The sequence below is a fragment of the Perognathus longimembris genome, chromosome 4, assembly GCF_023159225.1.
Source record: "Perognathus longimembris pacificus isolate PPM17 chromosome 4, ASM2315922v1, whole genome shotgun sequence".
NCBI classification, from domain to species: Eukaryota; Metazoa; Chordata; class Mammalia; order Rodentia; family Heteromyidae; genus Perognathus; species Perognathus longimembris.
Window position 1 is genome coordinate 22295221 of NC_063164.1, and position 27801 is coordinate 22323021.

The window sequence follows — 27801 nt, forward strand, 5'->3', positions numbered from 1 at the left end:
TAGTCAGGTATTCTACTGCTAGTCATACCTCTAATCCAGAAATGAAGGCGCTGAAGAAGTGCAACAAACTAATTTAACACTTTAAAAAAAATTGCCGAAAATGCTCTGAGGCCAAAATGAAGACCAGTGTCCTGTACCATTTCCTCTTCTTGACAAACACAAAGAGATAATCCTCAGAGTCCCACTGAATTGAGGTATTTAATTACAAATGCAAATCTACATGTGCTAAAAGAACAAAATAATGACAAAATTTACAGGTGCAGGTTACTTGACAAATTAATAAAACAAATTAGCTGAAACTTAACTGGAAATGTTTCCCCCTTCAGTCTTTGTGGTGGGAACGACGGGCTTTTCCACTGAAGGATGAGGACACAGCAGCCTTGCTTTGCCAGGATGAAAGCAAGGATGAGACTCAGAGGGCAAGCACAGCTTTTCATGGTGAAGTCTCCAGTACCACTGCACCAGAGAATGGCCTCCACACAAAAAAGCAGCTGGATGGAATGGAAGAGTATAAAACTTTTGGTCTGGGACTCACTAATGCTAAAAAAAACAGGTGACAGGGAACACACTGGGAATACTCTGTAGTTGAATGGAAGGGAAAAAGAGCCCTGTTGTGGATCTTCCACTCACTCTGGTCACAGTTCCAGATTACAAAATGTACTGCATGTACTCTTCTTTTATGCAGTTTGTAAGAGGCAAGAAAAGTCTTTTCTTCCTTCTTGAACCACAGAAGCACCTAGCTTTTCAGCTCTTGGTGAGTGCTAGTCATTTGTATTTCTTATACAAGGTGTCAAGTGCTGCAATTTGGTGCCAAGTCACATTATTAAGTTTTAAGACCATGCTTCCCTACCATCTGACACAAAAACCCATGTGATTTGCATCAAATGACAGCTATCTTTTCTTCTGTTCGCATGGCAATTCACCAAAATTGCCTCAGAAATACATTTAATGTACAAATATGTGTGTATAGAATATGTACACATGTATACACACATATACACACATGCACACAGTTTTAAAATTACACTAGAAATGTCCCATTCCACTTAGAACGCATGTATGAACTATTCTATGCAATATATGCTGCAATAACTATAAAGCACAGGTTTCCACTGATAATATATAAAAGTCTTGACTATGAAGAGAGGGAGGGTATTTGTTCTTGTTTTTGTTGCTTAACCATAGGAGTTATTTATGGAAATTATTACATAAGGTAACACAATACTCATTTATTTAAAATCACTGGTATCTTGGACTGCCACCAGCTACTTTTTGTTTTAGTCCTACTAGAACTTAGACAATCAAATGAAGAGTTAAATGTGGATGCATTTTAGCTATGGCATCTTTGAAAATTCATTTTGAATTTTACCTATTTTAAGTACCTAGTGAAGAAAAATCACAAATTTAAACTGTGCAACAAACAGAAAAGTTCTAGTATTATAACATTTTGTAAATGGTTGTATTCTAGCTAATGTCTAGCTAGTATGGAAACCTTACCATATTCCTAGATAATTTGGTCTTTCTTTACTCCACTCATATAAACATCTATTCTTACTACTTGCATCCTAGATTGAGAATTGAACATTTCCAAAGGTCAAGACTTCAATATTAGATACTGAGGAGTGTGCATGGTGGAAAATTTCTTTTAAAGCTATGATATTATTTTTTCTTCTATGTGAAAGTTAAGGACAATTTGTATAAATCACTTTTTGTCATGTAAGAAAAGTAATTTAAGTTGTAGTACCCATTACTGAAAACTCTGGCCATTTGGCTAGAGACTGTGGAGTCTGACACCCAAATATATGTTCAGGATTGGAGATTATACTGGTTCCTGGAAAGGGGCACACATTCAGATTCAACAGTTAACAAACTTTTGCTTGTAGTTTTACTGTACATTTATTTTTAAAGAAAAAGAAAACAAAAGCCAGACAAACTCAAGTTTTCCTGGCAAATAAATTCAAATCTTTGTCATGTCTGATATTATAATCTTCTATGTATGTTTTTTAATTAAAGTTATTTCTATATGCCTCGTGTTGTGTGATTTGATTATATGCTACCAATTCATGCACAAATGCTTCCTTAATCCAAGACAAAAACAGATATTAGGGAATTTTTTTTTACCTTGTAGGATAAGAAGAAACTTAAGTACTATTTCATTATAACTTTTAGCATTATTACTTTTTAACCTCAGTTCTCAACATCCATAGTAGTTTGATGAAAAGTGGTGATATTGACCCTGAAATTAATATAAGAAATGATATGGATCTCTAAATTTCTTGCAATATTTATTATATGGCAAGAATATTCAGAAAAATGAAGTAGCTAATACTCAACAGTCTTTGCATAACTGAGAACAGTAATAAATAATTTATGGACTAGCTCTATCTTGGCATTCTTTGCCTACCTGGTCTTTCTTGGAATAAAATATGTATTCCTGGGGGGGGGGGGGTGTCAAGATCCAAGTTGCAGAATATTCTTGGCCATCTGGTTCACTAAGAGTAATGTTAGGCCGAAAATAAGACAATATTAAGTAAAAGTAGTTTCTTGCTTTCTATGCTACCTATTCAGGGCTCTGTCTTTTGTTTTTGTTTTTTTTTAAAAAAAATAGATATCTGAAATTATATACCTTATTGGATGAAATCTTAGCTTTACCTTCTTCGTTTTTTAAATGCAATGAAAATACCAGTCTTACCACTTATAGGAATAATTTACAGGTTTAATGAGGCTATACTAAGGTACTTTAAGACTCATAAAACGTAAAATTACATAATGCCAGCCACTTTGTGTTAATTATACTCTCAATTCTAGGAACTGGAAACTTCCCACATACCCAGTAATTTCTTAATCCTCAGCTCAACTCTGCATGTTACTGTAGTTCTATTAACACATAAATGAGTCAGTAAGTGTAAAAGGGTTGGGTGATTTGGTAAGGCCAAACAGCCACATATGGGCAGGGTCAATATAAATTCTAAACAGAGGCTTTCTTTCCCATCTTTAAGAATGTGGTAAGAGGAGGAAAATCAGGAGCAGGGAGGAATTACTGTATCACCTGATTTGACAAAGAAAACTCGTCACTTTGATAAAATTCTGTGCATGCACTTACACTGGTTTCCCAGTTGTTAAAGCATCAATTGTAAGACTAAAAGTGGAAAAATAAACATTTTAGATGTTAGCCTCTGTATGTCCTCCCATCCAAATTACGTATCTTTATAGTTTTCCTTAGCAAGCGTATAAACAAATCACAACTGAAATTAACTAAAAAGAATGAAAAATGAAACTAAAACACTTAGATAAGGCTTTCCTTTGCTTTTGGAAAATGGTTGAGAAACAACAGAATGAACACTGTTTCTAAAATTATAGAAAAGACATCTTTTGTAGTAGATACTACGCCTTCCGTAGGCATTAAAACACATTTGTATTCACAACCTCAATTTAGCCGTATTTTCACATTTACAAAAATTAGTTCTTCCAGTAAAAACAGGATTCATTACATTAATTTTTAAATTGCATCATTAACAATGTGTTTACACAGACCAATTTCTAACCTCTTAATGTTCTGCACAATCAATTTGAATCACTGGAAATGAAGAACTGTTAGAAAAGCAGCACTCAAATGCAATGTGATTTGGTAGTCAATATTCCTGTTTTGCAGTCAAATGGTTCCATGGGCAAACACTGGGTTTCTTGTGGTTTCATCGATCAAGAGAACGTTTCTGAGCTGCTTCTGAACAAACATTTCTTAATAAGTTGATCACGGATCTGGGGTCTTCACTCCTCATAATGGCACTGCCAGACACAATCATATTAGCACCTGCCTGGAAGAAGTGAACACTCAAGTTATGCCTTAAAGAAGAAAAACTCAAACAGAATTACTGGACTCTCTAGGTCTACTGATGCATCTTCCAGAACTCGGTCCATAAGCCATTTAAAGATGAGCCAGGTAGTTCCAGTGAGACACAGAACTAAAAATTGTAGGTGTAAAATTATTTTTTAAGAAATCAGTAAGAATTTAGAGTATTCTCTTAAGATTTAGGTAAGCACACACACACCAATGCCCTCAGAGATACCAAAGAAACAATTGCTTACTATCTGAATTATTTATAAAAATGTATAGATTATCTAAAGGACAATTATGGAACTGAATTTACCCATAATGTTAGGAACATTAAAGTATTCTTCATTTTGTGTCAGAAAGAATGGAATGTCTAAGTTTTCTTAGCATTCCAGAATAGTTTTGAAGTAGCTGAAAAGATTGTCAAAATGCTACTTTAAAGGTAATAAATAAATGAAAATAAATTGACAAATTCAAGTAAGATGCCTCCAAAAATTAGCTCTGAGCTTCCCAGGATTTGACTTGTGGAGAAGACACCTGTCTATTGTGACTCACTGCTATGAGGAGGAAAACCATAGCACCTGAACATTTTTCTGACAATACCAGTCACTCAATAAACAGTCATTCTAACTCTTAACAACATTCCTCATAGAAATTATGAAAGTATGTTTGACAGGGTTGCCCCTTAACATGCCTCTTTATCTGAAATACTTAGACATAGCAAAGCAACAAAGAATAGTTCAGTTAAAGCAATCCCACAAGTGGTTCCATGATCAACTGGACACTGCTTTACGGTAAGTATTTATCATTGACAAACTTTTTTTGTTTTGTTCAGCTTTTGGTTTGTTGAAACTGGGTCTGGCTATGGAGTCTAGACTGGCCTCACACTTTCCATTTTGTTGGTTGTGGGGATTGAACTCGGGGCCTAGGCATTGTCCCTGAACTTTTGTGCTCAAAACTAGTGCTCTACTACTTTGAGCCAAAGCTTCACTTTCTGTTTTCTGGTGGTTAGTTGAAGATAGAGTCTCAACAACTTTCTGTCCTGGCTGGCTTCGAACTGTGATCCTCAAATCTCAGCCTCCTGATTAGCTAGGACTAGCCTGCAGACTCATACTGAGTGAATGCAAATTTTTGACAGGTATGTACTATGCAGAAAAGTATGGCCATTACAGAAGAATTTCTTCCCCCTCTGTTCATAAGGAAATCTTACTACAAGGCCTGGGAATTTAATTTTCCAAAGGGCTGGCATTAAACATATTCTTTTTGTATAAAGAACTTTCTTCAGCTGGGTGTAGTTATATAATCCCACCTACTCAAGAGGCAGAGATCGGGAAGGGCCTAGTTTGAAACAAGCAATGATCAAAGTTTAATGAGACCCATGTCAACAAATAAGCTGGTGTGGTGATACACACCTGTGATCCAGCTATTTGTGAGATGTCCTTAGGATAATTGCAGCCTCAGGCCAGGTCTGAGCTAAACTTCAAGACTATCTGTATATAACTAAAATAAAAAGGTACCATGGCTCAGTAAAAGAGTGCCTGCTTATTTGCAAGTGAGAGGACTGAGTTTAAACCCCTGTACCACCAAAACAAAAAATAACTACAACAAAAAACCCATGATTTTCTTCAGTATTAACGGACACCAGGATTTATTATTTAAAAGCTTTTGTTCTTTAGAAATTCATGCACAGTTCTTTATTTTCCTACCTCTATAGTAAAACAAAAATATTTTCAGATGAAGTCAGTCCATTTAGGAAATAATCTGAGCAATCTCTTTGGCCCCCACACAGTGTCTACAGGAGGCTTGCTGAGAGCCACTCACCTCTGCACATTTATGCACCGTGTCAGGACCCACTCCACCGTCCACTTCTATATCCAAAGATGGGAACTGGGTCCTCAGCCAGTGGACCTGGGTACACACACACGAAGAGACAGTGACTCCTTAAGAAGATACAAGGGGGTAACAACCAAACAAAACTCCAATAGTGAATACTGGCCTTTCAAACTGGAAAGCACTCCAGCACTCATAAAGGAACTATATACCTCTACAAAACATTATTGGGGATTACATTTTTTGGGGGGGGATTACAGTTTTAAACAGCCATACAAAGATTTTGGGAGTCAAAGCCTCATACATGCTAGGCAGGTGCTCTGCCCTGCAAGTCACACTTTCAGCTTTTTGACTTTTGCTTTTGTTTTTTAGATAGGATCTCTGTTTTTTGCCAAGATTCAGCCCGTAGATAGGTTTATCTATACTACAGACCATGCCACCATGGTCTGTTTGTTGAGATGAGGGTTTGTTGTTCAAGTTGACCTGGAACCACAAGCCGGGTACTCTGGAATAATGGAGATTTACAAATCTGTGCAACCATGCTCAGCCTCTACCGTACTTTTTTTATGTACTGAGTTTTGTTCTGTTTGGCAAATAGCAATTAATTTGTGCTAGCTTATCAGAGATTTTACTTCATAGACACAAGATAAAGAAAACATCTCAATAATCAATGAAAACTCCCAAGAGAACGAATAGTAGGAGTTAATAGTTTTGAAAAGAAACTTCACAACAGAGACATAATATCAACTCTGATTTAAAACCAAAATCTGTTACATTTCCTATCATGTTTTCTTACAATGAGGAGCAGGCATCCATCTCTTCACTTTTGTAATGGATACATTTTAATTGACAGGCTTTTCAATATATGCTTAATGAATAAAAGCCCACAGAGAAATACTTCTTTTACCTTTGGCATCATATCTTCCATGAATTTCTGCCCTCCAAACCCGGGTTCCACTGTCATAACCAAGGCCATATCTATTTGATTAGCCCACGGTGCCAAGTATTCAACTGTAGTTCCTGGTTTGATGGCAAGGCCAACCTGTAAGAGAGACAAGCATGCTATAGCATATCAATAAAATTATTTCCTACTATATTACTGTGGCCTCTCAGGCCCAGTTGACTTATATGTTAACTCTGGCTTCATAGTTGAAGAATGATGTTTATGTCAGGTCTTCTTTACCTATCATTTCTTGTTTGCCAAGAACTTTCCAAACTCTGAAAGGGAATAGCATATTACTGTTCTCCTACCTTCATCCCATTCTCCCGGATGTCTTTAATCAAAGCCCCTGGGTTCTCAGTAGCCTCAAGGTGAAAGGTGTATTGATTGGCTCCTGCTATGGCCATTGGCTTTACCCACTGCTCCGGCCTGGACACCATCATGTGCATGTCTAGAAAGAAAATACACAGCTCCCGATATTATTGGCAGGAAAACATCTGGCTCACATTAACAAAGCCAGCCTTTAGTGTTGCCATTTCGATTATAAATTCTTCTGGCATGACAAAAACTGTTTAAGTCGATAGATCTTAAGCATGGGCGGACAGACCAAGCCCTGTCTCCAGAATTCCTTTATTCTCAAGACAGTTTGGTTAAAATCATTCAGGGGAAATTAAAACCCAAACATTTTCCCACAACATGTCCACTGCTGCATGAAGAATAATGATGATAGATCAGGAAAGTTAAGTCCACATCTAGGAAATGTCACTCTAAATGCATCTAAAAAGAAGTCACATTACCCATGTAGCCTTTGTGATTAAATCAAGTTTACTAAGCACTTTCTGTACATTAGCCATTTTAGGCCCAAGGAAAGGAAGGAGGAGGAAAGATTCAGCTGCTGTTTCTCTACTGTTTTGAAGATTATTCTTAGTAGGTGAGAAAAAAAATAAACACAGTAAGAAGTGAGCATATAAACTAGATTAGCAGTTGATAAGCCAGTGTGGCTGGGGCAGAGGTAATACTGGCAGAAACATGCAGAGGAAAGACAGCAGTTTTGCCGGCAGTTGGCTTTTACTCCAAATGAAATGGGTGAAAGACCAACGCAATCCTGGATTTTGAGTTATATTACAAGGTCTGACCACAGGGGGCTACTATAACAACAATCCAGGTGAGAAGGAATAATAGCAATAATTAGAGATGTGAAGGTATAGCCAGTAGGAACTGTTAACAGCTTTAGAGGTAGAGGCAGGAGGAAAAGAATCAAGGTGAGGCCAAAGGTCTGAACTTACACAAGAAGAACAGAAGTGCTGTTAACCAAGTGAAAGAAGATACAAGAGGGACAGATTTAGAAGGAAAGGCAGAGTGATTAGAAATATGATATTTACACTAATTCTAATGCTTGACTCATATAAATACATAAAGGCACACGGATAGGACCCTCCAAGTTCTTGACCTAAAACATAACAGCATTTCATGAAAAAAGAGAGAGAGCTTAAGAAGCTAGACCAAGAAGTAAGTGAAAAGAACCTGACAGATGGGAGTGAATTTATTTTACTAGAATAACTATATTTCTGACATGGCTAAACACTCCACAACTTAACCAAGACTATTAAGCTCAATAAAACTTTGTTAGAAAGATTAGCAAGTGTTTGAAGTCAAGACGGAAGCAAATCATTCTATGCTAGTAAAAGCAATTCAATTAGAGCACACGGTGATAGGCAAAATACTAATCTTAAAAAGATCATGTTCCATTCAGTGTCTCTTATTTCCCTTTATACTAAAACAAGAAAAATTCAGTTAACTCAGTTAAAATATCTAGCTAACTCATTCCTCAGCTTATAGGTCATTATTATCCTTACTCAATCATGAATACACAGTTAACTATTAGCTGCTCTCTATAGAGAGTCCTTACAATTTCAGGAAGTCACAAGTCAACAAATCTGCCTACTGTTAACACAAGATCAGGAGTTCTCAAACAGAAGTGGAGCTGTGGCTCAAAGTGGTAGAGTACTATAGCCTTGGATAAAAAAGCTCAGGGACAGTGCCCAGACCCTGAGTTCAAGCCCTATGATCAACAAAAAAGACAATACAAAGGAAAAAAAGAGAGAGAGAGAAAGTTAAATGTTTCAGTATCAAGCCTTCAAACTTTTCAAAACTGTGAAGCCTCCTCAAAGACTTTTGTTGATATTTGTTGTTTATAAATATGTATTAAAATTCAAACTAAAGCATTTAAAGTACCTACTATTAAATCATAAGCTATAAAATAAATTAACTTATTAAGTCATAACTAATATTATACAGTAGTTGCTCGTTATCCATGGTTTCCCTTCCCACAGCCACATTTCTGAGATTTTCTGCAGTCAACTATGGTTGGAAAATAAACAAAAAATTCCAGAAATAAATGATTCATGATTGAGTATCCCCACCATCCTACACAGTGAATCAGCCTTTCTGCTATACTCATTATGAATCCACTACCTGCCCCACTTAATATCCATCTCTGATGATCAGATCAACTGTCACAGTATCCCAGTGCTGTGCTCACATAACCTTTATTTTATTTAACAAAGCACACAGGTAGATGTTCTGGTATTCAGATATGCTGAAGAGAACCCTAAAATACATCATTTAAATACCATCTCACATTATCATCAAGGCCCATGTAAGTAAAGATAATTTAACAGGCTGCAGTCACTTGTAACACATTTACTGGGACTTAATCCCAACAAAAAATGAAGAGTATCTGTACTGAGAGGCCGTCAAGCTTAGTACAATAAGATGCAATCTTTCTAATGTCCTAATTTTCCTTTGTAAGTATTAGTGGCAACAAACTGATGTGAAGTGACAAGCTCATTTGTTGGTTTTAAAGAAAAAATGACAATGAAACAGTCAAGTCTCCAAATCAGCTTATCAAGTAGTTGTTTCTCCATGGTTTATTATAAACTATTTCTGGTTTAGAAGTACTTCCTACTACCATTTACATATTAAGAAATAGTACCACAGGCACACAAAGGCCAGCACTTGGTAGACTCAATGATCTCTATGGCTTCACGGAAGATAATTCCAAACACATCATAATTAGGCATGTAATGGCTATGATTACACTTCAGTGTCACTAGACTGCTCTGGGGTGACTAACTCCACTGCTTTTGTGCCATTAATACAAAAACCACAACTACTATCTTAGTACTATGAGGATGTCTTGACTTAATAGGTGATGTAGAAAGGTCTTAGGAATTTCTATGGGTCCCAATAGTATACCTGGACTATCACTGATTTAGATAATAACAAGAACTTCATTTTTCCTCCTTCCCTCCCTTCTTTCTTTCCATTTTTTCCCCTCAATATTGGGGACTGAACCCAGAGCCTAAGACACTTTTTGCTATCCTTTTGTTCATTAGATATTTATTTCTACTCATTACTAAGATTGACTAGTTAGCAACTTTAGAAATTATGTATACTACTTGATCTAGTTCCTAAAGTATATTCATACAATTGTCCAGTAACCTGGAGCTAAGAATTAAAACACACACACACACACACACACACACACACACACACACACACACGCGCGCGCGCTTCTTAATATAAAAACAAGTGTCTGCGATAACCCAAACATTAAAGTCCATGGAACATCCATCTTTATTTTAGACCAAATTCTAAAACAATTAGTTAGCAAGTTTATTAGCAAAAAAAGTAAAACCAGGAAGAGACTGTGGTGGGAGGAGGAAAATTAGGAAGTGGAAGATACTGGCAAGAGACATAGACAACAAAGTTAAGTAATTCCAGGGACTCAAGTAAAAGGGAAAGGGTAAAAGAGTCCTATGGTTACTGCACACTGGGAGCAAACAGTGATATTTATTTCATCATTTCTCACAACAGTCTTTTTTTGTTTTTTGTTTTTTGGCCAGTCCTGGGCCTTGGGCTCAGGGCCTGAGCACTGTCCCTGGCTTCCTTTTTGCTCAAGGCTAGCACTCTGCCACTTGAGCCACAGCGCCACTTCTGGCCGTTTTCTGTATATGTGGTGCTGGGGAATCGAACCCAGGGCCTCATGTGTACGAGGCAAGCTCTCTTGCCACTAGGCCATATCCCCAGCCCCCTCACAACAGTCTTGACAACAACTCTGATTCACAAGAAAAGACTACAGAATCAGGAATACACCAATTAAAGAAGAAAAGTATGTAGACAATACAGTTTCCAAATACTGGCAAAAAGAGAAAGTTTAGATAATCAGGATTATATAGTTCACTCATGGAAAATTTCAAGATGATAAATATGTTGGTGGAATGTTCTCTGCTCTGCCTCAGGAATGATGCAATAATGCACATTTTCTTGGGCTCAAAGTGTACAGACACTTCAGCAGCTCCATCTAGCAGAACTTCCTGCAATGGTGGATAGGACCCATAGCTGCACTGTTCAAAGCAGTAATCACCAGACACATGTTACTGAAAACTTACATCATGTGGTCAAGTGGTTTAAAAAAAAAACACCACTCAACTTCTAAGTGTATTTAACTTAAATAGCTATATATGAATTGTAGCTACCATACTGGACAGAATAATAGAGTTCTTCTACAATATGGTGACAAATTAAATTTTATTCCTATGTTACATAAAAACCAGCATTTACAAAAGCTTGTAATTTCTCATGTACCAGACATCTGGCAAGTAAGCAATTGCTAGCTTAGCCTAAAATAATGGCTGTAAAAACATATGGACTAAATCTGTGTTAGAGCTGAAATAAGTTCCAGGTCACTCTGTGATCTCAAAAAACTTAATTCAAGCCAGGAGCAGTGGCATGTACCTGTATACTCAGCTATTCAGGAGGTGGAGACTGGGAGAACTGTGGTTTGGGGTCACCGTAGGCAAAGAGTGAGATCCCATCTCAATAACCAAGCATGTGATGATTACACCTGCCATCTTTGTATTTGGAGCAAATGGGTCAGGGAAAAAAACAAAACAAAAAGCACTCCAAAACAAGGCAATATAACAACAAAACAAATGAGACCTATCTAAACAATTGTTTAGACCCTACTTAAACAATAAATCAAAAAAGCCTGGGAGGATGGTTCACATACTAGAACACCTGCCTATCAAATGTTAGGCCCGAGTTCACACTCCAATATTAAGCCACAATTAAAAAAAAATTATGACCACCAAATGGAGCATATTTCGGCATCATCTGTAGAAAGCTCCAATCTGAAAGAAATAAATGGTGTCTAGAACAACTAGGCAACTGATTCAAAATAGAATTAACAAAGGACAGCCTGCTCCTATCGTGTCAAAGTCCAGCTTTAGGAATACCACAGTAAATAGGGGCTTTCAGTCTCTGTCCACATGATCATATAATTGAAAACCTCAGAACGAAGGAAAGTCTAGGAAGAAAGGTAATCACAATCATTGGATAAAGGCTAATTTAGAGTAAAATTTCAAACTCTCTGAAAGGAAATGACAAATGACCTGAGACCCAAAGATTACTCATTAGCCACATGAAGAACTTTGTAGGTAAAGATGAGCAAGTACCAAGGTCCTGAGGTAGGAGACATTGGCTAGTTACTAAAATCAAGCCACTGAAGACTCAGCACAAGGAACAATTTTGGAGGTAAAACAGCAAAGGTGCAAGATGAACTTGATTTAAGAGGTAAAGCATCCATGTTTCCTTTATTTGAACAACATATCCAGCTTCAAATGGTATAACACCCACTTACCAAAGAAAGGGTCCTGGCCTAGCTGCTTTCGGAGGCTTTCTACCACAGGGTGACCAAAGGTGATGTTGGGAACAAAATGCCTACAAGACAAACAAAATCTTACTCTAAATGTTTTCAGCTTCGTTTCTGTATTTCTCTCAATATCAGTCTGATGAAGGTAGAGGAAACTAGTTGAGATTGCAATGTTTATTCAATTGACCATTTTGCATCATAAGTACTTCTTAAAACATTAAAACCAAAAACTGGAAATTTCAGCTTTACAAAGCAACATTTCCTTCATATTTAAACAAATGCATAATTTCACATCTTCGTAACAATTAGCCTGTAATGCATCAATAGTTACAAATTAGACAATGGAAAGATGACAAACCCCAAAATTTATGACTTGCCCAAGTCACACACCTAGTTAGTAAAATTTAGGACATGAACACAGGTATCCCCAATCCTAGCTTGTCACAGGAACTTGTGGCTACTCCTAATCCATTTCATTCACAAGTGTTAAGTGACAACTGAATTAAATATTTTTAGGATAATTAGTTAAGAATGTGTTTAACAATAGCCACTGTTACTGAAAACTTATGACATGCCAGGCATTGAACCATACCCATTTGTAGAATATGAGATCAATGACATCCTTGAGTCATTCACTTAACAGTCTGTGGTGGTAGGATTCATATTACATCTACTGACATCAGAGCCAACTATTTAACCTTGAACTTAACCCAGTTCACCTGTTGTGCCATTTGCTCACTTAAAAATGTAACAAAACCCTCTTCTATGTGCGTGGCATACTAGGTGCACCAAGTACTATATTTTATAAAGAAATATACTACAGGCCCCACTTACCCTAAAGGACTTCACAATCTCATTTGCAAAAATGATAGAGATGGCTAATGACTTGCCACAATTCCCAACCTTACTGTTACACTTTACTTATCAGTGGGAAGCTCACACAAGGAAATTTCCCAGCCCTCTTTACATTCAGTGCTGCCCACATCATTACTTTTCATTTGTGATGCAGTTGAATGGTATGTGTCATGCAGAATCCAGAAGGTAAACTGTGTTGACTGAATATTCCTAAACATCCAAAATGGGAATTTTCTGAGCACCAATTTGAGCCATGTATTCCACTCGTGACAGGTGGCAGTGAAAATGCACGAGTACTAACAATACTGCATAAAATTACCTTCAGATCTGTGGAAGGCATACCTGAAGCATGAACGACTCACGTTTAGGCATAGATTTCACCCCCCAAATGTCTCATTCTCTCTATAAGCATGACCAAATTTGAAAATACGCAGCTTGTAACACTTCTGTTCCCAAGCATTTTGAATTAGAGGTGCTCAACCTATATTCCTTTCCTGTTCTCACTTTACCTTACTGCCAGTAAAGCCTCTCAGGAATGAGAGCCACCAGGAAGAGGGAAGAGCCCTGAGTAACTGCACGGAAGGACAGTTTTACAGAACTGTTAAATGACTAAGAAATAAACTACAATGTTATGTTGACTGAATCTGGGCTTTGAAAAACAGTAAACAATAAGAAGGAGACAATATGAGATTACAGGTAAAACATACAAATAAGCAAATTTTTAAAAGATCGCCACATGATAAGGCAACAGAATTTGTGGAAAAAGAAATGAAGCAAAGATTAAAAAATCAAGGGAAGGCAGAAATAAGCAAGCTTGGTTCAAAGAAGAGGGAATGGTACTGATCAGTGTGGCTGATAGAAAAAATCTTTAAGTAGACTATATCAAATTGAGCATCAAATTCCAAACTAAGTTATTTGGACCTTATTCCACTGTAAATATGAAGTGAGACTTTAGTAAGACATAATATACGAATAATAAAACAGGAAGTTGGGACTGGACAATAATCACATGAAGAAAGATAAGAGCTAATGCTAAGTGGCAAGGAATAGAAAGAATAGTAAGACAATAAAACTGATAGGATATACCAATTGATTACTAACATGGTAAGGATTAGTGAAAGAGACAGAATACCATGGTTAAGATTTACGTTAAGATGATGGGCTGAATGTTCATGAAAACTAAAACCCATATAGTTTATAAACTCATATAGATACAAGTTCTGAGCAGTCCCTATACATTAAAAAAAATTTTAAATTCCACAGCAATCTTACAACACTGGTACCATATTTGTATTTTATAGATGAGAATTATAGACAAGATGCTTGTATTACATAAACTAGAAACAAGGGTCAAGCAAGCAGGCAGTGACACCAACTGAATATTTTACAACTCTAGAATCAATAGGCTTTGATATCTTTATGATGTTCATTTTTGGGGGGAGTCCTGAGGATTGAACTCAGGGCCTTCGACATGCTAGGCAGGCAATCTATCATCTGATCCACACCCCCCACCAGTCCACTTTCATTTGTAGTGTGGCTTTGTTGTCATTTATTATGAGAGAAACATTTAAACTGACAGGCTGAATTGAAATCCCTAAAGACAATAAAATAATAAAACAGGAACAACAACATCCTAAGAAACCGTGAAAATCAAACAAATTTATTTTATTGAGAAACACAGGCATAACTTAAACAACTACTGATCCAAAATTATGTGAACAGTGTGTCCTATGGATGATCAATTTGCTGTACTGGGTTTACTAAGGAGACAGAAGAACATATGCACCTATATTCTTAGGGAAAACTCAAAGCGTAAAAGGCTACAAACCCAGGCATCAAGTCAGAATTCGCCAGATAACATTTACCACACAAACACCTGTTATAAATGGACTTACAGCCTTTATGCCTAATGACTCCAAATAGGTCTGAGCTGCTAAAATTTTAACCAATGTTTCAGGGAGTTCTATTAGGCCAACCTGGAAAATGCTAAATTATTTCATGCTAATAGAGATTGCACCAGAAAAGTCTGATTCATCATCATCTTATTCTGTATGTTTTCCTTAGAGGTGCTTTTTGGGTTAGAGTATGAACAAAACAAAATCCAGTAAAAACTATTGCTTTTTCTCAACTTGCTGGAATTAAACTATAACTGCTTATAATTCAGGAAGACAGTTGTTTTTATCATGTTGCATCATTAATCCTAAATTTTACTTAAATATGGTTGTAATACAATCTACTTCAGACAGCTGAACTAACAAGGCAAAGATGGAAAGAGGATTAAGGCTATATAAAATGACTGTAACCAGAAAACATTGTTCTTGTGAATCTCAAATCACCAACTCACTTGCCAATGGGCATTGGCAGACAACATTCAGATTGGAGGGGTGGGGAGATGCATACTCAACCTGGCTAGCAGTGTCTGTTCCACTCAGTTCCAGCCACCAGAGCCTTGCCATAGTGTGGGCTGGTGCTGGAAAATCTCTAAAATCTTTTTCAAAAGAAATTCAGTATCAATGCTAAAACTTTCAAATTTAAACTAAGGTAATAGTTTAGGAATAGTTTATATGTTCTATGCCTATGCTTAGGAACAATTCCAGTCATTGTGCTGTCATATATATATAGATATATATTTACTTATTTATTTTTATTTTATTTTTTTGCCAGTCCTGGGGCTTGGGACTCAGGGCCTGAGCACTGTCCCTGGCTTCTTTGTGCTCAAGTTAGCACCCTACCTCTTGAGCCACAGCACCACTTCCGCCTTTTTCTGTTTAAGTTGTGCTGAGGAATCGAACCCAGGGCTTCATGCATGCTAGGCAAGCACTCTATGAATAAGCCACATTCCCAGCCCTCATAATGTATTTTTGTTTATGCAATTCTTGCCCCCCCACCCCCCCAAAGCCAACTTGTCCTTTATCCATATATTCCAGACCAGAGTCTCACCATCCATAGTTCCCAAAACTAGTTTCCGACTTGCTAGATAAATTGAGTTTTAACTAGGAGAAACACTGGTACTTCTAAATGGGGAAGGAAGAGACTTGAAAACAAAAAAGCAAATCAAAAGTGTAATGTTAGAAGATTCATAGTAAAAGCCAGGGACAAAAGAAACACAGGGGAAGTACTAGGAGGTAGGTACCTTGTGGCCAGAGAACTTTGAAAAAGGAGTTCACAGCCCGCTCCCTTACCCCTGACCTAAGAAACGTCGCAGCACATCGTTTAGAGATATTGGCACCAGCTAAACTAGGTTCCGTCTATACTGGCAGGATATGGGGCAAGGAGAAAAACCTCCCTAACTGGTTCCTTCCTCTGAAAACCAAAAAGAAAAATAGCTCTTACTTCAAAAATGGTATGAAGGTTTAAAAAGCATGAAAACTGTGTTAGCAAAAGAGGATCAATGAAAAAAATCTTCATCTTATTTAGTATATTTACGATGTGCCATCAGGCAAAGTAGGGAACAAATGTATTTGCTTCAAAATTCCTGTTATGACTTAACCACTCATTTATTTAACCAATGATAAATAAGCCTGTTAAGGTATTTTACTGCAAGACAGATCCTGTTTCAAGAAAGTATTTCAGTGTATCAGGGGAGATATATAAATTAAAATTCATATATATAAAACACACACACATATATATAAATAACAAAAATAAGCGTGCAAAATCTTAGTTGCTCTTCAAGGACACAGTGTCTTAAATCATTCTATCTATGAGCACAGGACACCATTTAGTTGTTGAGCCAATACAAACTGTTACATTCCTTCTAACCCTGGTTCCTCCATTTTTGTGACTGAGTATGACTGGGTACCAGATTCCTCATTGTCAAAAATGCTGGTGATAACAGTACCAGTCTCATAGATATAGGAATTCATTCACACACACAAACACACACACACACACACACACACACACACCAGAATATAACAGTCAAGAGCTCCTACCACTACCGCTGTCATTAATACTCTTGAGGAGCAGACAAACTTTTTCTTATCCAGTCACTTACCCATACACAACTTGTTTAAAAGCAAAAGGCTTTCAGTATCAAGCACACATGTATCTTTGTCACTTGCTCCATTCTTTTTAATTTTTTTGGTATCAGTACTGGGGCTTGAACTCAGGGCCTTGCAGGCTCAATTAGCATTTTCACTCAAGGATGTCACTCCACTACCTTAGCCGACAGATATTTTGGCCTGGGCCAGAATGTCAATCCCGTCTCAGCCTTCTGATTAGTTAGGATTACAGGTGTGTTCCATTCTGTTTTCTCAGCCACAAAATGTACCTGCCATCTCTGAGAGTAGAACTTTCAAGAAAAAGTGTTAGCTATTCAGTATGGTTATATATGATGGCAATCAAACTAAATATCAAACGTTTAAGAGATAATATTACTATCTTTCTTACACATTTAGTCTATGATTCTTAGTACTGGAGGGTCAGGACTTTGGGTAGTCCTAAGAGTGGAGTGCAAAAACTGAGAAAGGAAAGATTTAACCAAACAGAACAAAGGAAGGCAAAATTCCTAGAGAAGTGCCATTAAAAAACGGGGGTTGGGAGTAGGTAATGATTTTTTGTAAATAACAGAAATTTGCAAATATGAAGGGGGAATAACTTTTGCCTATTTGAAGTAAGTTCACATTTCTACCTTGACCCAAAATAATGGCTTTTGTGCTTCTAGGCCCAAGTAACAGTGGGGTTCAGAGATCCTCGGCAAAGTCAAATCTAAGTTTGTAAATCTCTCACAACCTTTTGCACTCTTTAAGAGTCATAACTGGTTTCTCTAGGTGTGTTTCAAGCTTAATAAACTTGTATGCGATCCTAAACAACATTATGTGCTATAACTACAGTGCTTAAAAATTACTTACAAAAAACTGACCTCCCTGAAGAGCAGGGTGCCTGAAGAGAAAATAGATAGGAAAATCAGAATTCGAGTAGTAACCAAAAAAAAAAAAAAAATCATAGAAAATTCGCTGTAAGCCAGGCCACTGTAAATTTTACTTGCACTCGGATCATTCCACAAAGGTCCCTTTTTTCCAGTAATGAAACTGAAGCTCAATGAGGTTAAGTGCCTTGTCCAAGATAATCTCCAGCCAGTGGCAGAGCTTGGCTATCTCATTCCAGGTGCCAAGCTCTTTTATGCGTTACACAAGTCTGCTCTCCCCAGCTTTGCCAATAACTAGCTATATGAGCTTGGGCAAGTCATGCCTATCTCCTTGGGCCTCAGTTTCTCCACATGCACCTGCCAGGGATGTCCTACTAGAGGTTGAAGGTCGCTTCCTGGTCCTCGCACCACACGTTGGGTGGGGGAAGGGAGGAGCTCAGGTTTGGGGACGTGGCCCAGGATGCTAAGTCAGGTCAGCTCCAGCCAGGGCCTTTTCGGCTCCCACTTCAGTTCCCCTCTCAATATCGCGAACAAAACAAAACAAGGAGCCCCAAGGTACCGGGGCAACTGTGCATCCAACAGGCGCTCAATAAGGCGCGCCGTCCCGACGCCGCGCGGCCAGCCCGACCCGAGCCCGGAGGAGTTACCCGTCCATTACATCCAGGTGCAGGTAATCGGCCCCAGAGTCTAGCATCCGGAGACACTCGGCCCCCAAATTGGCCAGGTCGCTGTTGAGAATGGAGGGGCCGATCTTGCAACCCGACGCCATGGTGCTGGTTCCCCCGAGCAAGTTACCTCACGCGTCCTCGACAGGCGGAGGCGTACCCCCAGCCCCGATTGGGCGCGCAGCGTTGGCCACGCCCCTTCTCCGTACAGTCTTCCGGATTCTGACGGAAGTATCCTGCCCGGGAGGGGAGGAAGTCCCGCCTCTCCGGGGGCGGGGCCTGATGGAGAAGCTTTTGCTTCCAGTTCTGTGCCTTCTTGTCTAATTGAGCTGCTTTCGCGCAGTTTTACTTTGCAGTTCCCGGTCCTCGGTTCTTCACGTCTTGTTTCACTACCATAAGTTTATACGTTCCTTGCATCTCCAGCTCCTATGTTTTCCCTTTAAAAATCTTCCCACTCCTATTTCTCTCTCTCCCACAGCCACTCAGGCTCAAGTCCTTTCTTCCTGCCTTGGTTTCCTCACCTGATGACACAAAGCCCTGCATTTTACCTTGTTGTGAGGAGTACAAGACCGAGTTCAGGTAATAGCTCCCAGCCCAGGGTCTCATCCAGCTTAGTGTGAAGTCGTGATTGGTGGTGGTCCCCAGTTTTCCTGCTTCTGTACCTTGTTCTTCGTACCTGCTTTTTTATTTTGTTTTGCCCTCTCTTATCAGTGCTCATTGACAGGTTCGATACATTTGTTTACTGTTTAGACGAGATGCAGACGTGGAAATTGTCTGGCTGCTATGTGTCTGGAGTCTGAGTTAGGAAAAGAGGAAAAACCATGTGAGAAAAAACAAAAAGTGCACATAGCAAGAGTAGTTTCTAGGGGATAAGGATAGGGCACTCAATAGACTGTATTAAAATCCTGACTGGTGACAACTACTCCTGTTGCTTTTATAGCCATATTCAAGGAACAACTGGGCCTTCAACTTTCCCATGGGGAAACTCATCAGTCATTCCAGCAGCTCATAATCTGGGCAGTGAAATACAGGTGAGGTACCTGTTTTCCTTTGTACCCATTCTGCTTTATTTGGAAACATATGGGATGGAAACAACAAGTAAAATAGAGCTCAGAGGAAGAGTGATTAGATTAAGGGGAGCAGTCTAGATGTATTTACGTCAGGACAGACTTGGGGTGGGGAGAGGAACAGTAGGACATTAATAAAGGCACACCCCAGGCACCCAAAATGAACCTTTTCTCCTGAATTAACCAACCCATTTCCTAGGAGAGAAATAAAACTTACTCAAACATATTAAATAGTTTTATGTTTCTTTTATTATATGTGCATATTCAAACAGAAGTCTTAATATCTTTCATAAATATCTTTCATAAACATTTCAATATTCATATGCATTTTTCCATGCTCTTTGGTCATTCAGTATTCATAACAGACATTATAGTCATTGGAGGGAAGTCGGCTGTGTAGTCAATCCTTTGTTTTTACCTATAAAATGGCTAATAAAGGACATTCCATCCTGTGGTCACAGTGACTTAAAAAATGTTATGGAGGTACATAGATCTGTATTACTAAATGAACTTATTATAATATAAATTTGTCTTAAGCTTTTCCAAATACATTCTGTCCTCAACTATTTTATTCTCCTGAGTGTCAAAGTTTGCTTCTGAAATGTTGCAGTTGAGACCCACCTAAAATAGATGAGGAAGTGGGACATTTTACTCACTGCTAACCCACAAGGCTATGGACTTGGAAGTGTGAGGACTCCATGTGATAGCAGCAAATTCTGGAGACTGTGCTCTTTAAAGTCTCCTATATAAATTGAGAAAAGATATTTGTTTTGGACAATTCCATTTCATTTATGACCCTTTTCCTCTTATAGGTCTTTTTCTACATATTTTATATTGTCTCCGAAACTCTAGGAGCTGGGCGGCAGAGTGGAGAAAGTTCTTCATTGATTAAAGGAACAGGTACTGAAGAAGAGAGATGTCTTCCTGTCTGAGGTACCTTTGGAGGCTTAAACAAACCATCTAAGCCTATAAAACAGATCCTAACTACATCACTAATCCCACAGATTTTCCTCCAACTATTGCCTGTGCCCATTCATGCTTCTGACTCTATAGGTCATATTGCCTTACCTCAAGGCACTCAATAACTCATGTTCCTTTTCAGAAGAATTGGTTAACTTATCTAATAGAATTATAGACAGTGGCAAATACTGAGAAACTGAAAGTAAAATTTTGTATCCAGGATTTGAACTGACTTAATTGAATCTAAGTGGTACATAAATCTGGATCCACTCTTGTGGATAATACATGTTAATTCTAAGAGGCTCTAAAGTTAATTTTAGAAGAAGTAATCTCATTGTTGACTCAAGTTTTTTAATATCTGGAAAGTGGGTGCCTGATTTACTAGTTCCCTGAATGAGATAAATATCAGTAAGCACTACAGCCGAAAAATGAACTATTACGACTAAGTGTATTTATCACCTGTAATTTAGTCATGTACTCAATATTTTGAACATTATGAAAGATTGTCAATTATCTTGAACTTTCTCCTTATTTTCTGCAACAGTTGTTGTTGTTGTTGTTGTTGTTTTAAATAGCTATTCCTTCAAACTCCAGGCAACAGGATTCCTGAGAGTACATCTTGTAACGGTCTTATGCACATACATATAGATACGTTAGCCATTACACAAAAACATTTAACACATTACATTCAACACAGTTAAGGACACCTCAAATGGGAAGGATGCAAAATCTCAGAGGTCCCATTTTGAAAACATTCCCACTTTATAAGGCCCTGTTTCTCAAGTGGGAGCTTTTTTTTTTTTTTTTTGCAAGATACAACATTACTTAGCATATTCAAAAAGTTTCTAATAGACTTTCATACACTAGAGTGAAGGAGTTAGGCTAAAAGGCAGACAGACCAGTAAAATCATCTCCAAAACAGCCCAATAACTTCAATATATAGATATATAAGGGTTTTTAGGATTTTCATTGAGTATTTAACAATCATCTTTGACCCATTTACTATTAAAATATTTGATACAATTATACATAGAATTTGAATCAAAGTTCAAGAAAGTGAGACAAAGCACATACATAGAGTGACTCACGTAACCCAGACACTTTTAATTACCAAACGTAAGGCCCCTAATGCTAGTTGAGCAGCATAGTTTTTAACAGGCAAAATATATCAGCATAGCATCAAAAAGACACATGTCTACTTCTGCACTTAGGAATGGACTCAGCATTGAATATAAATGCCATGAAAATGTTATAAAATGTAAAAGAGCCCATTTACTTTCTTGATTTTCTAATTGAAGATTTAAAATTTTAAAATCTTATTAACTCACAGATATCTTTAATTCTCTTAATGAAGAGGACAACCACCCCAAAATTATATTTGAACTTGTAAGTCACCATTATAAACAGCATCTACTTAATAAGCAATTCTAACAGAAAAGTAATTTTCCTTTGTGATTAGGAAGGGTTCAGCAGATCTCCTCTTTATATACACACACATTTCACAGCCAACGTATTCAAAGGTTAAGCATATAGAACATATTTTCAATTTATCTCAATGTAACCAAAGCCTTTGTTTGACTTCTACTTGAGGACTAGAAAACACACACACACACACACACACACACACACACACACACACACACTCATACCCAATTTAGGTATGTATATGAGATTTTTTTTAAGTGCTTAGTAGCTACGTAACAGTTTCGTAATGTAAACTGTTAAAAATTTGAAATCACTGATTTGTATGATGCTCAGCCCTTCAGTAATCCACTAAGTATTGGCCTCACGTCCCTTCTGAATTTTAAACTTTCCTTGAAGTAACTGAACTTCAAGTTAAAGCCCTATTTGTAAAATATACAAGCTGACTATCTATGAAGAAATTGCTTACTCTTTACTTTTTCCTCATGAACAGAGATGTTCCAAGGATCATAAGAATATTTTACTACTGAGAAAACATTATTTTATTGATCTAATTCTAAAAACAGTAACCTTAATGTATGAAATATGCCCTTAAGGGCAGGCACAGAATATTATAAGAAGAAGTAATCACATTTCCCAATAATCCTAATCTTGGTGTTGATATAGTTAGGGCTAGAAGTAGGAATACTCTCTTTTAAGGTATTGTATTTACATTTAGTGTTTATATTTGCTTAGGTACTTCTTAATTCATAATTATCTGATGATTTCTAGAATATTTTTCACTAATGGCGCTTTAATGAGAAGGAATGATCTTATAGCGTTAGCATTTTGATTTATGACATGCAGTAATGATGAAAGTTGGGAAATAAATTTTAAAAATCTACAGCTCTAAAAATAGGGTTTTTTTCTTTTAATTTGCCATATTGTTGAACAAAACAAAATAGCTGTAGGCTTATTGTTATTTAATCTCCCCAATTGATACTTTCCTTATTGTTTGTATGTAAATCTCCACTTATATAGATATGGGTTTAATATTTTTGAAATTATAAAAATAAATATTTGCATGAGATGCATAATATAAATAACCTCAAAAATTGCATTTTCTTTCTAGAACCTACTATTTGTTAATACTCTATGAAAGCACTGCAATAGTATATATTTGTAACTGTTCAAGGCTTCCTAAATCATAAACAATGAAATGGCTCTTTCCCCTTGTTCCTCCCTGGTTCTTATGGTTTTCACACAACTAAATCCTGTTAGCCATTGATTTTAAAGATGTTTATGAAATATTAGGTGTACTGGCAGCAAAATCAATTCAGATTCGTGCCACCCATTGGACATAAAGTGCTGCTTTGTAATTAATTGTTTTTCAAGCAAAAGTACTCCATCTTCAACAGAGGGATCTTTTCTGTATCTTCCCTACACCTTTAGTACTCACAAGACACAGAACTAAACATGAGACTCATCTAGGACTGACTCTGTCTCCCCCAGCTCAGTGGGAGTAAAAGTGAACTGGGTGGACAGTAGGGGATTCTCCATGCCGTTCTCCTCACTGATATGAAGGACTGTGTCACCATGCTGTAGGAGACTGGATGTTTCAAGGCCAGTGAAGTCATCGGGATCTGAGTGTTGAGTAGAGAGAGGGCTGTGTGCTGCAGCACCTTGTACTTCTGTGCCCTCCTTCTTTTCTCCTTCGGTGGCTTGATGCTCACTCTGTGATCAAAAGGATCATAACATCATGGGCAGGTGATTGAGTCCCAGAGGAGAATGCAAAAAAAAAAAACCAAAAAAACAACCAAAACTTTTCTAGCTGTAACTGGACAGGGGATCAAGGCGAGTCCTAGTTGTAGTCTTTGTTACTGGTAATATCTTTATAGGCCATTCCACAAAAGCTTCAATTTTCTAACAGGTCAGCAAAGTTTACAGGTAAATAAAGTTTTTTTAAAATCTTTCTTGCCTTATAGACTGTAAAGATCAAAAGAAGCAATAATAGCATTAAAATGCATTTTTTTTTGCTAGTCCTGGGGCTTGAACTCTGGGCCTGGGCACTGTCCCTGAGCTTATTTTGCTCAAGGCTGGCACTCTACCACATCAGCCACAGTGCTACTTCCATCTCTTTCTGTTTATATGGTACTGAGGAATTGAACCCAGGGCTTCATACATGCTAGACAAGATCTCTACCACTAAGCCACATTCCCAGCCCTAAAATGCTTTTTAACTATTAAAGTCTATACAAATGTAGATAGCAATATTGCTTCTCAGTTTTCTTTATATAGCTAGGTTCTGGTGGCTCACACCTGTTATGTTAGCTACTCAGGGGACTAAGATCAAGGGGATTGTGTTTGAAGCCAGCCCAGCAACTTTGCCCCTCCAAAAAGAGAGACTCCCAACTGTAATTAGCCTGTGAACCGCTGGGCTAGAGATGTGATTGAGGTGGTAGAGCACCACCTTTGAGCAAGCAAGCTGAGAGAACATGAAGACCTGAGTTTACGTCATTATTATCCCACCCTCCCCTTCCATTTGTTTTTTCTTTAAAAGTAACATGAGAGAACATGGCTTGGCCTGTTTTTGCTCAGAGCTGGTGTTCTACTACTTGAGCCACAGCTCCATTTCGGTTGTTTGGGGTGATTCATTGGAAATAAGAGTCTCGTGGACTTTTCTGCTTGGGCTATCTTTGAAGCATGTTCCTCAGATAGCAGCCTCCTGAGTAGCTTGGATTATAAGTATGAGTTAGTGGTGCCAGGCTTGGACCTCCTTAAGTAGATATGTTCCCAATCTTCTTTTTCACAGTGTCACACAACAGTGTGTTGCAGTTCCAGATTTAGATATGTGGAATAAATTTGCAGGCCTTGTTTGTTTCTGTATTTCACTCACCTTCTTGGGAGACAGGCTGTGGAGATCTGCAACAACTATGGCAGGGGAAGATGTGAGTACTGGCTTGTCCATTCCTTCTGGTTTCTTAGACAGGGCTGGGCTGCAGCCTTGGGGCTGGCCTGTGGCAGGAAGTGTGTCTGCTGGAGCAGCTGATGGGTCTGATTGAACTTCAATAAAGGTTACAGATCGTTTCTGATCAGCTGTAAGTTAGAAGTGAGAAGGGAGAAATTGACTGTCAATGCCAAATGATTGTCATTAACTAATGTCTCTTAGTTCTTCTTAAGACATTGCTGACTTAATAATGAAGGAGATCTTTTTCACAATTTTGTGTGCTTTTATTTTGGCTTTTTACATATATAAATGGCTAAAAATAAGATTTGCAAAGATCATTAGGTGAACTTGATCCTCCTTCATAACAGCTGAAAACAGGACTTAAAGTATATTCACTGTATCATTATCTTCAGTAAGACATATAAAAATCGCAGATCTTAGCTTGAGTAAAGAAACTACAATCTCTTATACTCAAATTTCAGAATATTAATGGTTTAACTTGAGGCTGTTCCATTTCCCCAGGTCATGGTGATAAAGATAGGGATTGAGGAAGGTGAGAAACAAAAAACAGTGGAATTTTCAGGAAAACTTATTCTAGGGCCTCTCTCTCTGTCTGCACCAGCTGTGTTGTCTGCAGGCCTCTTGGCTGAGCTGCATGGCAACATGCCAATAATATAGGTAGAAGCAACACAACACAGAACACCTCACCAGATGGCTTTGTTTTAGGTTGAATGCTTCTGCGAGTGGTTGACAGCCGAGCCCCGTGGCGATTTCTGGGTTCAGTCTGAGTCTTCTGTCGTGATAGTAGAGGACGTCTTAGCTAAAGAGAATGAGCATAATAAAACTGCAAGACAAGCTAGGTGCTGGTGGCGTACACTTATAATTCTAGCTACTCAGGAGGCTGCGATCTGGAGGTTCGAAGTTTAAAGCTGCCAAGGCAGAAAAGTGCAAGAGATTACATCTCCAAAATAACCAGCAAGAAGCTAGGCTGGAGGCATGACTCAAATGGTAGAACGTAGCTGAACAAACAAGCTAAACAGGTATAAGGCCCTGAGTGTAGACTCTAGTACCAGAAAAACAATAAAATTGACAAGACAACCCAACTTCTTGGGAAGAAACAGTGTTCTACAGACATTGTTTTCATGTTCCCACAGACTCCTTTGGCTATTCTCTACATCTGTAGCTGGCAAACTTCCTTTTGTCTATTTAACTGTAAATACTTTCTTCTGGCAACCTCTTTAACCAATTAATATCCCAATTATCACTCTTTTATATAGCCTAAACATGAACATAATTTAAATTATGCCTGAGATTTTTCAGTAGATATAAAACTGCTAACTATTGAATATTCACAAACCTTTGCTCATCTAAAAGGAGAAATTGAACACATGCTCTCCTCTTCAAAGCAAGGATATTAAAAAAAAATACAACTCAGATGTGGCAAAATGTCTGAGGCCATGATCAATATCCAGTAAAGCAACAGTGCAGAGCCTCATTTTGATGCTCATTTAGAAAGTTGTATATGAGCGTGTCTTGGTAGTACCACTTGTAATCCCAGCATTTGGGAAGCTTAAAGCTGGCATGGGCACCATCTTAAGGTCTCAGCTCAAAAAAGAACACAAAAAGAAATAAAATAATACAAAAGAAATTCACCTAAGGCAATTTGTAAAGACCATTGTTTAAATAGGATTGTTTAGTTCTCAGATTTATTTATTTATTTATTTATTTATTTATTTATTTATTTATTTATTTATTTATTTATTTTGGCCAGTCCTGGGACTTGGACTCAGAGCCTGAGCACTGGCCCTGGCTTCTTTTTGCTCAAGGCCAGCACTCTACCAGTTGAGCCACAGCGCCACTTCTGGCCTTTTCTATATATGTGGTGCTGAGGAATCGAACCCAGGGCTTCATATATACGAGGCAAGCACTCTTGCCACTAGGCCATATTCCCAGCCCTTGTTTTGATTTTTTTTTTTTTTGAGACTGAGTCTTTCTATGTAATCCATGCTGAATTCAAACTGTGTAGCCCAGGCTGCCCTCAAATTCGTAATCTTCCTGTTTGAGCCTCTGCATACTGACTGGGGTCGTAGGGATGCACTGCCACAAATGCTGTAAAGATGATTTTCAATTTTAAGATAAATCAGTCATCTTGAGTTGAGAAAGAACTTCTCTGTCTCTCTGCAGAAATAGGTATTACATGAACAGATCTGCTTGCCAGTCAGGTTTCTAGACAGGGAACAAGTAGAATTATAGGTCTACTTACCTTACTAAGTAATCAGCTTTGTACATAAGAAGATTCTGATCTTAAATAGAAGCCTGTAAACTCACAGGTGGCCCATGTATTCCCAAGTTTTACAGCTACTCCGTATTACTAATTTCTTATAAAGGGGCAAAAATGTCATCTTCATAAGCACTGACATTAAAAGCTAAATTCAGTATCTGCTTACCTGCCTCAGTCCCCTTTTTCTCCCCAGTGGCTGCTGAATGAGGAGGTTCTGCTGGCCAGGCTCACTCTGTACACTTGCCACCCTGTCAAGCATCAACAGTATTAGTGTACCCTGCAGAGGGCACAGTAGATCATCCTCTGGTGGGCGGTATTCAAAACCACTGATAAGCATCGTCACTTCAAAGATACCATTATCTTTGAAGGATGGTTGGGAAAGAGTCCCCGGGACAAGGGTTTCCCAAGGTTTGGAAGGGAGGACGAGGCCTTGTAGCC

At 38.0% G+C, this 27801-nt stretch overlaps 3 protein-coding genes across 12 annotated transcripts in view; 1 reads left to right on the forward strand and 2 right to left on the reverse strand.

Moving 5' to 3' along the window:
* Positions 1-2024, forward strand: part of Kansl1l (KAT8 regulatory NSL complex subunit 1 like) — a 98803-nt gene extending 96779 nt beyond the window's left edge. For all 3 annotated transcript variants that reach the window (XM_048344838.1, XM_048344839.1, XM_048344841.1), the window contains one exon: positions 327-2024. In XM_048344838.1, coding sequence (XP_048200795.1) covers positions 327-557 — 231 coding nt within the window. In that variant the 3' untranslated portion in view covers positions 558-2024. The remainder of the gene's footprint in view (positions 1-326) is intronic.
* Positions 1911-18853, reverse strand: Rpe (ribulose-5-phosphate-3-epimerase). Of its 5 annotated transcripts, none has more exons than XM_048344842.1 (7): positions 18702-18853; positions 18038-18057; positions 12307-12386; positions 6914-7053; positions 6570-6704; positions 5654-5740; positions 1911-3815 (listed from the first exon to the last, which is right to left on the reverse strand). In XM_048344842.1, the coding sequence occupies exons 1-7, from the start codon at positions 18810-18812 to the stop codon at positions 3693-3695; spliced, it is 696 nt and encodes a 231-aa protein (XP_048200799.1). In that variant the 5' UTR covers positions 18813-18853; the 3' UTR covers positions 1911-3692. The 5 variants fall into 5 exon arrangements, with proteins under 5 accessions (XP_048200799.1, XP_048200803.1, XP_048200802.1 ...); XM_048344846.1 differs by having other exon boundaries at positions 18027-18057; positions 18702-18833; XM_048344845.1 differs by having other exon boundaries at positions 18027-18057; positions 18691-18794.
* A 4743-nt stretch (positions 18854-23596) lies between these two features.
* Positions 23597-27801, reverse strand: part of Unc80 (unc-80 homolog, NALCN channel complex subunit) — a 171891-nt gene continuing 167686 nt past the window's right edge. For all 4 annotated transcript variants that reach the window (XM_048344834.1, XM_048344837.1, XM_048344835.1 and 1 more), the window contains 4 exons: positions 27530-27611; positions 25791-25902; positions 25032-25231; positions 23597-23870 (listed from right to left, as the gene is read on the reverse strand). In XM_048344834.1, coding sequence (XP_048200791.1) covers positions 23607-23870; positions 25032-25231; positions 25791-25902; positions 27530-27611 — 658 coding nt within the window. In that variant the 3' untranslated portion in view covers positions 23597-23606. The remainder of the gene's footprint in view (positions 23871-25031; positions 25232-25790; positions 25903-27529; positions 27612-27801) is intronic.

Excerpts from the sequence above, each read along its gene's own strand:
- Rpe (XM_048344842.1), bottom strand. The coding sequence starts at position 18,812 with ATGGCGTCGGGTTGCAAGATCGGCCCCTCCATTCTCAACAGCGACCTG. Across the intron at positions 6,705-6,913 it reads TCCGGGAGAATGGGATGAAG|GTTGGCCTTGCCATCAAACC; the intron begins GTAGGAGAACAG and ends TCTCTCTTACAG. Across the intron at positions 3,816-5,653 it reads CGGTGCATAAATGTGCAGAG|GCAGGTGCTAATATGATTGT; the intron begins GTGAGTGGCTCT and ends CACTTCTTCCAG.